Genomic DNA, 11897 nt, shown 5'->3' with positions numbered 1-11897 from the left:
GATTTTGCTATAGGGCACATGCACTCGCCAGAGAGACAGAGAGAAACAGAGAGACAGAAAGTGAGAAATCACCCCCAGGGGGGATGGCCATGCCACAATCCCTTCTTCTCCATTCTCCTCTTGGGATCTTGGGCATGTACGCACATGCACCCAGTGTGAGTTTAAGCCACCGGGTCTCGGACTCAAGCTGTGGTCAACTACATGGGAGTCCAGCGACATAGCCATTACGCCAACTGCTGGTCCCCAGAGATCTATTTTTTTTTTGGAAAGGTTTTTGCTATAGGGTGCATGCGCTCGCCAGACAGACAAAGAGAGACAGAGAGACAGAAAGCTAGAAATCACCCCCCAGGGGGGATGGCCATGCCGCAATCCCTTCTCCTCCATTCTCCTCTCTGGATCTTGGGCACACACACATACATGCGCCCGGCGTGAGTTTAAGCCACCAGGTCCGGGATGCGAACCGCGGTCGACTACATGGGAGTCCAGTGACATAGCCATTATGCCAACTGCTGGTCCCCCCCAGAGATCTTTTACGTAAATACATACTTGGCACCAGGATGCAGATGATGCTGGCTGAAATGTACCTTCACTGCCTTTCATGGTTTATCCTGGAACAACTACTGGGTCGTCGGGAAAGTCATGATGCAGTTTTTCTATGTAAAAATGTGTCATAACTTTCCTAAGGACCCGGTTGCACCGACGGTACAAAAGCAATGACGGCAGAACCACTGGTGACTCAGCACAGATCGAGGCAGGCTACCAAACTTTAGTCACGGCACACTGCCTGCACAGATGGACGGGTGGACGGAGGGAAGGACAGTGGATGAGTGAGGCTGCTCCTTTTCAGGATGTCTGTGATGAGAAGCAGGAATTAATGTTCTCACGTTTTCATCCCTGTGTCCTATCTTCCCAACGGTCTGTGTAATAAAATGGGACACGCAGATAAAACACTTCTACCCCAAGGCATGTGGTTATCTGCAGGAAAAGCGCTGGTGCGACTGGGCTGCACGTAGAAACAGCCACTCTGTTGTTTAATTGCCAGAGGGTACACGCAGTTGCCAGAGAGACAGAGGGAGAAGGCACTCCCTTGATGGGGTGTGGTCACTATGCAACCCCTTCTCCTTCATTTTTCCATTCTTTTGGGATTTGGGGCAAGGGCTCATCCACCTACAGTATTTTTTTAAGCTGTTGATCAGTCGACCACATGGAACTGTCTCCCTTAACCACTAGGCTACAGAGCTGGTTCCAAACATCATTTTTATTTGAAAAAAATCACAAATTATGAACTATTTAGACTTGGGTATATGACATATATTTTCTCAATAATTAATGAGGTGAACCTGTCTTCAAGGAAAAAAAAAACGACAGTATTTTTAGCAATAATAAAATTTGAATGTTCAAAAGAAAAACAGAATTTAAAAACCTCGCATCTGTCATTACAATGATCACCGAGCGTGTTTTTCAAGCTGGCAGGATGGGGATTCAAATGACTAAAACCAGGAATGAAAGATGGGACATCACTACTGACCTTGTAAAATTAAAAACGATCATAAGGATATTATGAACCACCAAAACACCAACAAATTAGATGACTTAGATGAAATGGAAAAATTCCAGTAGACAAATTACAAGAGCTACCTCAAGAGGAAATTTTAAAATCTCAATAGATGAATCTATATTAAGTAAAGAAACTAAATTAGTAATAAAAAAAATTTCCCTCAAAGAGAAGTTCAGGGCCAGCTGGTGGCATGGGGGTTACGATGGCTGGATCCTACCTGGCTGACTGCACAGTTCAAGTCCTGGACCTGGTGGCTTGAAAAAGCCGTTGGGTGCGTGTGTGTGTGTGTGTGTGCCCAAAAGCGGAGAATGGAGGAGAGGGAACTACAGTGTAGCCATCTCCCCTGGGGATAATTATTCACTTTCCCTCTGTCTCTAAATTTCTCTCTCCAGCGAGTGCATGTGCCCTATAGCAAATTAAGGAAAGTCTGAGTCTAGATGGTTTCACAGGGGAATTTGACCAAATGTTTAAAGAATTAATATCAGTCCTCCACAAAGATCTTCCAAGATATAGAAGAGGAGAGAATACTTCTTAACTTGTATTATCAGGCCAGTATTTTCTGATATCAAAACTAGACAAAGACATCATGGGGCCAGCAAGTGGCATGGTGGTTAAGACGCTGGACTCTCCCACATGGCCAACCATGGTTCAAGTCACGGATCTAGTGGCTTGCTTTCTCACTTTCTCTCTCTCTCTGGTCAAAATTTAAATAAATAAATGAATGAGTAAATAAAATAAAATTTTTCTTAAAAAAAAAAAACTAGACAAAGACATCATGAGAAGAATCAAGCTACAGACTGATATCCCTTTGTATTTAGGCACAAAAATCCTCAACAAAATATCAGCAAACCAAGTCCAACAACAGAAAAAGATTATACGTCATGATCAAGTGATTTATCCCTAAGATTTATTCCAAGAACACAAGCACGGCTCAACACATGAAAATCAACGTGGTACACCATACTAACAGCATGAAAGAAAATGGTCATCTCAACTGATGCGGAAAAAGTATCTGACAGAATCCACCACTCAGCAAACTAGGAACAGGGGGGAACTTCCTCAAGCTGATAATGAGCAGCGATTAAAAGCCTACAGTGAGTATCGCACTAGATGGAAAGACTGGAAACTTTCCCTGTGAGTTCAGGAACAAGACAAAGATGACCACTCTCACCACTTCTTCTTTTCTCCCCGTGTACTCGTGACAGAGCACGTGTACGCGCATGTGAGAGTGAGACCGAGAGGAGCAGCCTCCACAGGGTCCAGCCAGACTGTGACCCCGCTCCTCTAGTCCTCCAGCCTGTCGGACTCTGGGTACTTTGCCTACGTGCCTGGTGTGTTTCAGGCTGACCAGACCGGGTCTCTGAACTGTGGTCGCCATGTGGCCTCCAGCTTCCCCTGAGCAGTGCATTTCTGCTGTGTCTCGGAGCCAGCCCTACTCTCGCCACTTCTTCAATGTTGTTTAGACGTTCTGGCCAAGGCAACGAGGCGAGAAAAGGAAATAAAAGACATCTAGGCTGGAAAGGAAGGAGTGTTCTTATCTCTATTTACAGATGACACGGTTTCATATAGAGAAGATCCTAAGGAATTTACACCCCCCAATAAACCATAAAGTGCCACCCAACAGCAAAACTCAAATAAACAGACGCTTCAGTAAATAGGATATACTTACAGAGATGTTTAATGTAGCATTGATTATTGTTTGAAGCAGTAAAAACTGGAAAACTGTATGCTCACTGCATTAAGAAAGCATCTGTTTGCTATAAGGGCCAGCTTAGAAGGACTTTCAAAAAATATTAACAAAGAAAAGGCAACATCATTTATAGGTGTATCTCTATCTCTACCTCTATGTTATCTCACTTCTGCAAAACAAATAATGAAAAAAACATGTACGGATATGTGTATACACAGATGTGTACTTCGCATGTGTCTTTAAGTAAGAAAGTATGCACTCACACGAGGTTAAGATGGAATTTGGGGATGGCTGACGTGGGTGCGGGGAAAAGGCCAAGGAAAAAGCTGATACTGTCTTCCCGGGAAGCTCTCTGTCCCGCTTTTCCGACCGCATGCTTCCCATCACCAATTTCACCCGTGAGGCAAAGTCATTTGAGCCATCTTCCAGCATTCTCTGAGTACCTGAAATTTCACAGCACTTGTTTCCATCGGCTTTATGAACTTGCAATTGCACATTTATTTTCTACCCTTTGCTAACTGTGTTGTGTTTATGTCTGAGGAGCAGCAATATAGGATAGAGCATGAGAGCAGGGACTGCTGAGTCAGAACACTGGGTTTGAGTCCCAGCTCCAAGGCTTACTCCTCAGCAGTGTGACCTTAGCAAATGACCTATTTTTTCTCTGTCTCTTCCTCTGTGAAATGAGAGTAACAACAGCACCTCTCCCAGAGTTGCAAGGAGCAGAAAAGTGAACACACAGGAGGTGCCTCGAACAGTGCCTGACGCAGCAATGCCCCACCGGTGGGAGCTGCCATCAGACTCACCTGCTAGCTTTGAACATATTGCAGGTATTTGAAACCACAGCTACTCGAAGGGCCAGCCCCGAAGGGCAGCCACTAAGCAATGTGCAGAGGGAATTAGATCCCACATGGCTGATAGTGGTTTGAATCCTGGCCCTGGCAGCTTGAAAAACATGCCAGGAGTGGGCAAACAAGCCCAGGATTTTGACGGGATGAAGAAATGGAGGAAAAAAGGACTGCAGCATGACCAAACCCACTGGGGGTGCTTTCTCTCCCTCTCTCCCCCTCCCTCTCCCTCTCTCTCCCTCTCTCATGCACAAATAGTCTGGTATTAAAAATAAAAAGTAAAAAAAAAAAAAAAAAACCCCACAAAGATACTCGTACTGTAGATTTCTTTTGCATCCGTTCTCTAATCTTTCCTGGAAACCTATCTCAAGGTCTCCAAACGTTTGCTGAATAAGCAAATGAACAACTCTCAGATGCGAGGAGGATCCTACAGGAGAAAGCTGCTGAGCATGTGACTGTCACGACTGCTAATGGCAACGAGTAAATGTCCGTGGTGGAGCTCATCTGGCACTAAATCTGCTTTGGACATGGGGAATATTTGTCTTAAATCAATTTTCTAAAAAGCACAAGAAGGCTTTCATCTCCACCTAACAAAGCCACCCGTGAGCTGGACACAAGGAACTTGCCTTAATATGAATAAGGAAACCCGAGCCTGTGACTGCCTGTCACGTGTTTAATATAAACCGTATCACATAACACACTTCTTCAAAGCACTAGACAAGAAATGCATCTGAACCCTTAAATGGCAGTTGCCATTGTCCATTCTTGCGTGTGTTGCCCCAGCTTCTCTAAGGATGGTTTTGTCTCTCTGGAGGTTTAATCAAGTCTGGTGCCTCCCAGGCCAAGAGAGTGCAAGGGGCGACTGAGACAGTGATGAAGACACTGGCCTTGGGCGCCGTCCTCTCCCCTCCCCCTCTCAGCTGGGCCTCCTGGCAGCACTGCAACATGCTCTGTCTCTCCCATCTTCACACACACCAAAACAAAAACGGCCCCTTCGGCCAAGTCCACAGTTTTCCCTTGCCCAGCGTCAAACTTGTGGAAGAGCAGAAGGGACTTGTCAGCGCCATTTTCTCATTTCCTGCCTGCTCCTCAATCACTGCAGTAGCTGTGGCCCCATCACTCAGTACACAAAGACCTCCCCGCCACAGTCCAGTGCGTGCTCACTTCTCCTGTCACCCGATGAGTCTGCAGCGAGGGCTGCTGCTCAAGGCCTCTCCACCTCTCACCCAACAATCCTCCTCCCTGCCCCGCCTCCCACTTCCCTGTGTCGTCAGGAGGGCATGACTTTCCACACCTCCCTGCTACCTGGCTACGGAAGCACACACACGACGCACAGCATGTCTGTTTCTGTTGGCTTTTTCTTTTTTTTTTTTTTTAAACAAATTTTTCTACCTTGTTTTATTTTTATTTATTTTTTTATTTTTGGAGAGGTTTTCGCTATAGGGCATGTGTGGGCTCGCCAGAAAGACAGAGAGAGACAGAGAGATAGAAAGCAAGAAATCACCCCCCAGGGGGGATGGTCACGCCACAATCCCTTCTCCTCCATTCTCCTCTCGGGATCTTTGGCACGCATGCACACGCGCCCGGCATGACTTTAAGCCACCGGGTCCGGGACTTGAACCATGGTCGACTACGTGGGAGTCCAGCGACACAGCCATTATGCTAACTGCTGGTCCCTCTGTTTGCTTTTTCTGAAATACTGTTCACATTACAATTCCTTTTTCATTTGACATTATGTCCTAGGCAGTCTTTAAATCAGATTATCTTTTTTCAGTGCAGCCTCTAAAATTCTTTTTTCGTATGCAACGTATGTATATTCAAACATAACTGAGTTTTAATACATTAGATCAAGTAATTACATTTTTGAAAATTAGAGAGAAAAACTTGATTTGCATCTAGTGGTCCTACTAAGAGTTTCCATGGGACAGGGCTAGTCATGGGGGAAGTCATGAGGGGCAGAGTTCAGCTCTCTGCCAGGCCCAGGAGCAGCATGCATTCTGGCCTCCAGCCCCACCCAAATGGGGTCATTCTGTTTTAGAGTCACAAAGCAGCTAGCTGAAAATAGCAGATTCATTATCTGCATTTTGGACTTAAATACTAAATTAAAAATGTATTTTACATGGCTAAGCCAGATGAGATACAACTCTAACATCCTGAAGAGAATCATGCCGTTTCTTCCAGAGTCGTCACTGTGAGAAAGGATAATCATATCCCAGCAACAGTGCTCTGCTCAAAGGAATCTCAGAAATCTCCTTTAGCTTAAGCATCTGTCACTTCCCTTTTCCACTCCAATTTAAAAAGACAGTTGTAGAGGCCAAATGGTAGTGCGGAAGTGAAACATGGCACTGGGTGAGGCTGACCCACAAGGAAAGGTTCTGGGTTTGTGCCCAGGGACCTCCCTGAGTGCACCGAGCATGCACGTGCCCATAATCCAGGGCTGGCTACCCCTGGGAGTGGAGTGTGGCATCCAGACCTTGTTGGGGGTGCCTCTCTCTATCTCTTTCTCCCCCTCATGAAATGAAGGAATGAGTGAATATATAAATAAATAAAAGATACTCATAAGGGTAGTGCCTGCCCTTGGGGAAAGCTGAGTAAAATCCAGACATAACTGCCAGGTCAATGGGCCCCAGGAGGCCCTAACACTGCACAGTATACTGTGAGGATCACTAGGAAGGGACACAATCTGCTGACCTGAATTCACAGAGCCACATTTAGGCCCCACATGACAAATCCTCTCCTTGTAATTTCCAAATTACACCTCCTTTAGGGATCTTCTGAAAATTCTAGTTATCACAACATTTTCAAACATTCACTTCTTAAAATAAAACACCACGGAGAGTAGCAAAAAGTCCAGAAAGTGCGAAGACCTCTATAATGACCTCTACAGTATACTATAATTGCTTTCAAAGAGAAATTTCCTAAAGTTGAATTCCCATCATTAACTAGAACAGCTGAGTTAAGTGATTTTTCTTTATAATTAAAAGATTAAAAGCAAAACAAAGAGCAAAGCAAACCAAAACACTCAAAAGGCTAGTCCAGAAAGAGGGGAAAAAAACAGACCATGAGAATAACTTTAGGACACAATAACAAGTTATTGGAACCAAAGGAGTAAAATATTAATTAAAACTATAATTCAGGCTGGGACTGAATGGCCAGCGACAAAGATGGTGTCAAGAGAAGACAGCCCAGGGCGAGGCAGTGGAGTCGAGATAAAACACACTGCTCTGTGAGGCAATCCCACACAGGAAGGCTCCCGGTTCAAGCCTGGAGACTTCCCTAGGTATGCCGGGTATGTGCCTGCTCACGGTCCAGGGCTGGCTAAGGCTGGGGGTGGACTGAGGATGGCATCTCCTGTCCTCTCTCTTACTTGTCAAAGAAAGACGCTTTACTTATTTTCTTAAAAGGAAGACAGTCTGTGAGCTGGGCTCTACGCTAGGGGTTGGTGAAGGCTCACAGCCAAGATGCCAGTTTTTGTGGCCCATGACCTTAGAGTGATTTTTATGCGTTTCAGTATTAGGTGGAAAGAAACCAAATGGCATGAGAGCTGTTTAGAATTCAAATTTTAGTGCTCACCGGAACACGGCCCTGCTCATCACTTATGTACTGAGCACATCTGTTCTGCGTGACAGTGGCAGATTCGGAGGGGGCTGAATCAGAGACCCTGAGGCCTGCAGAGCCCACGTATTTACCAACTTGTTTACAGAAAACGTCCGCTGACCCTTGTCGCAGTTCACACTTCACTACATCAACTCCCTGTTTTCCTCGGCTAGTCTCTTCCTGCCCAGGCCCACCTCTGTAAAGGAAAGCAGGGGGCCTGGAGGAGCACCAAGGTCTAGGTCCCCACTTATCCCAGGGGCAGGGGAGCACACAAGAGCACCCTCTGGTGCCACCTGCAGGCCATGAAGAGAATGGCAGGCAAGGAGGCCGCCTGCTGAGAGCAGTCATCACACATCCCCTAAATCTCTGAGTAAGGGAAATCCTCCATCACTGTGTCCCCAGCTGATGGACAGAAGCCTGGCTTTTACACTTTCCAAGCTGTTAAGGCCACAACGCCATCCTCCAGTACCCACTTGTGGAGAGAATGCTCCCCCCCAAAGAGCAGAGTACATTTTCCCGTTGTCCCTGCAGGAGCAGCAGCTTCCCCAAAGCAGAAGGCCAGCAGACGGCAGGTTAGCAGACACCGGGAGGACGGTGTGTCTGCACCTCCTCGGTCTCTGAAGCAAAAACAGCGCAGAAACAAGTCACCTGAAAATCCACCCGCAGGTCCTGGTCCCCACTCTTTACGCCGTTTCAGAGACGCACACGTGAACTTCTGCACCTTCATGTTCCAAAACACCAGGCAAGCGGACTCCCTCATGGCCGAGGCAGTCCAGATCCAAAGAACACAAGCGACGCAGTGAAGCGGCGGGTTCTGCCAGCTCTGAACCAGACCAGGACGCCTCACCCGGAGACTCACTGTGAGCCAACAACCCGTGGGGATCAAGTGGAGGCTCGGGGCCTCTTGAGAGCAAACCGTTCTGCTCGTGCTGTGAAGTTAGTTCTCACCTTTCCATCAAATCTCAGCCTCGCACAGTGCTGCATCTCTGCTGCCTGCGTGAACTCACTGAAGGTGGGTGGGCTTCAAACCTGGCCACCAAGTGCTCCCCAAGCCCTATCTCCATCCCCCACCTGGGCTGCTCCTGTGACACGCTTTGAGCAGAAAGCAGCGGAAATGACGTTCTGAGGCGTCTGAGCCCAGAGAGGATGGACGCTTTGGCTCCTCTCTCACAGCCCGCCTGTGAGGAGGTCCAGGCTGGACTACTGGGTGACAGAGACCACCTGAGAGGAGCCGCGGAGGGGCGAGGCAGCCTGGACACTGGCGGAATCCACACAAGACCCCAGGCAAGACCAGCCCAATGCCCACCCAACTGAGCTTTAGCCAGCCCACAGAAGTGGGGAACAGCGCAGCAGCAGTTAAAAGAACCTCCATTTCCGGACTAACTTTTCAAGGCAAGGAAGAGACTCAGAATAGTTTGGTACATGTTTTCTATGCCGTGTCAAGAGCTTCCTACTCACTTCATCATCTTCATCTTCATCATCATCAGATTCAAGAACACCGTCCGGTTCTTCTGTAAAGAAAAAGGAATCAGTGGGTGAGTGTGAACGCTGTGGCAGCCCCAGTCAATGACACCCTTCAGCTATGCAGGCATGTGACCACCATGAGAATCGGGTCACAGCAAAATGACCACGCTCCAGATCTGAGAAGGTAAAATTCTCTTTTAAAAATGATGTAAATGGCAATGTCCAACGATTTGTCAAAAATAAATTGATTTTTAAAAACACGTTCCTAACTATCCCATGTTCCCAAACAGCCCCCTTGGTAACCATACCTTGTTCCTGATCAGCCCTAATTGGAGTTATAAGCATGATGACAAAGTGATCCCATCCTAAAAATTTTAAATAAATCTCTCCATTACAAGGACAACTTTCAGTACATGGAAAATTAAATGCCAACTATAATTTGAGGAGAACTTGGGGGAGGAAGGTAAACTAATACCTATCGGCAGGCATGATGCGAGACACTGCCATGTCGCTCCACTTCTCCTGACGGTGACTGTGGGCCACTGTTCCCCACTCCACAACAGCAAGGAGCTCGGAAAGGACAGAACTTGTATGGTTCTGCTCCCAGTAAGTGGCAGAGATATTCAAACCGAGGCTATTTCTCATGCCCACCACTATTCCCATGGGGGTCACGGCAGCTAGGGCTCCTGAGGCCCCGGAGTTCCCCGCGAGACCTTAGCCTACAAAGGAGCGGTAGGTTAGTAGCGTGGGTATGGGTCTGTTCCTCGTCTGCAAGATGAACTGTACCCCAGCTTCTCAGGGCTGCCTGGAGGGTTCACGGCAGAACCGAAGCACTGGCCAGGGCAGGGACACAGCAGGTTCACAGAGGCTGATTACCTTCCCCGATCCCTCGTGGGCAGGCCTCTCCCCTTCCCTTGAGCATCCAGCATTTTATCTGGACCCCCTGGCGGCCTCGGCGGGGTAACACTGTTTGCTGGACTGGCGCTCCTAGCCCGTTCACCCCGACAGCCCTCCTGCATTCGCTTCCTGAATCAGTGGAAGGCCCATGGGGAAGGGAGTCAGTAAGGAAGCAGGAGAATATAAGGAACCCACAATTGCCTCGACAAGACTGATCCGGTGGGGACAGGGGAAGAGTTCATCCAAACACTGATGCTTTCCTCGAGTGAACACGGGAAAACCCTGGGCCCCCATGTCTTCAGCAGCCCTCCGAGGACAGGCCTCCACTGACCTCCCTGGACAGAGGCCGCAGGACAGGGGAGTGGACCCTGCCTGGCCGAGGCCTGCATACCTCCAGGCCCTGCACAGCTGCCAGGTCCCGGGATGCTGTCCAGCCTGCAGCCAGTTGACGCCTGACCACCTCACTTCTGTTGCCCACCACGGACAGCATATGCCATTCCACGCTCAGAAAATGGAGGTACTGCTACGGTCACCTACCACAAACTCGGTTTTTCAAACAAGGAGAGCTTTTGTCTTAAAATCTTAGCCATTCTGGGAGGCTGTAGTCAGTCTAGCCCAATTCCTCTGTCCCTGACCCTCCCACATCTGCTCCTACCCTGACTGCATGATCCCTGTGCCTGGCAGCTCAGACTCCTCCCACTTCCAGAAGCATCCAGACCAGACCCTAAACTGGGGCAGCACCAGGCCTCAGCCCCTCCTCTCTGGGATTCTGTCTGCACTGTGCACGCCCCTGAGGTGCCCTCACTCCCGTACTAACGGGTCTCTGTGCTGTTCCCTGCACTGTGCACGTCCACGAGGTGCCCCCTCTCCTGTACTAATGGGTCTCCGTGCCGTTCCCTGCGCTGTGCACGCCTACGAGGTGCCCCCTCTCCAGTACTAAGAAGTCTCCGTGCCGTTCCCTGCGCTGTGCGCGCCCACAAGGTGCCCCCTCTCCAGTACTAACGGGTCTCCATGCTGTTCCCTGCACTGTGCACGCCCACGAGGTGCCCCCTCTCCCGTACTAACGGGTCTCCGTGCCGTTCCCTGTGCTGGGCACACCCACGAGGTGTCCCCTCTCCCGTACTAACAGGTCTCTGTGCTGTTCCCTGCACTGTGCACGCCCACGAGGTGCCCCCTTCTCCCGTACTAACGGGTCTCCGTGCCGTTCCCTGTGCTGTGCACGCCCACGAGGTGCCCCCTCTCCAGTACTAATGGGTCTCTGTGCTGTTCCCTGTGCTGGACACACCCACGAGGTGCCCCCTCTCCAGTACTAACGGGTCTCCGTGCTGTTCCCTGCACTGTGCACGCCCACGAGGTGCCCTCTCTCCAGTACTAACGGGTCTCTGTGCCGTTCCCTGCACTGTGCACGCCCACGAGGTGCCCCCTTCTCCCGTACTAACGGGTCTCCATGCCGTTCCCTGCACTGTGCACGCCCACAAGGTGCCCCCTTCTCCCGTACTAACGGGTCTCTGTGCCGTTCCCTGTTCTGTGCACGCCCACGAGGTGCCCCCTCTCCAGTACTAATGGGTCTCTGTGCTGTTCCCTGTGCTGGACACACCCACGAGGTGCCCCCTCTCCAGTACTAACGGGTCCTGGTGCTGAAGGGACAGGATGGATCCTTTCTCGAGGGCCCAGTTGGGAGGCCCTTCTGCTTTGTTCCTGCCCAGAGACCAGCCTCGGTGCTCTTGTCAGTGACTCCCTCATGCCTGCGAGGTCCCTCCACAGCCAATGGCTGTGGAATGGGGCTGTGGCCAGGGCAGAGGACAAACTTCCCCACAGCAACTGTGGGCTGCTCACTCTGCTGTCA

The 11897-nt window shown here is 49.3% G+C and overlaps 1 protein-coding gene across 5 annotated transcripts in view; it reads right to left on the bottom strand.

Annotated features, from left to right (window-relative positions):
* Positions 1-11897, bottom strand: part of ARMC9 (armadillo repeat containing 9) — a 199255-nt gene that overhangs the window by 86079 nt on the left and 101279 nt on the right. For all 5 annotated transcript variants that reach the window (XM_006171120.3, XM_006171121.3, XM_014585263.2 and 2 more), the window contains one exon: positions 9149-9201. In XM_006171120.3, coding sequence (XP_006171182.1) covers positions 9149-9201 — 53 coding nt within the window. The remainder of the gene's footprint in view (positions 1-9148; positions 9202-11897) is intronic.

Source organism: Tupaia chinensis, unplaced genomic scaffold, assembly GCF_000334495.1.
Source record: "Tupaia chinensis unplaced genomic scaffold, TupChi_1.0 Scaffold149383_1, whole genome shotgun sequence".
In the NCBI taxonomy this organism is placed as follows: Eukaryota; Metazoa; Chordata; class Mammalia; order Scandentia; family Tupaiidae; genus Tupaia; species Tupaia belangeri.
The sequence above is the reverse complement of the archived record's forward strand: the minus strand, read 5'-3'. Positions and strand labels throughout refer to the sequence as shown.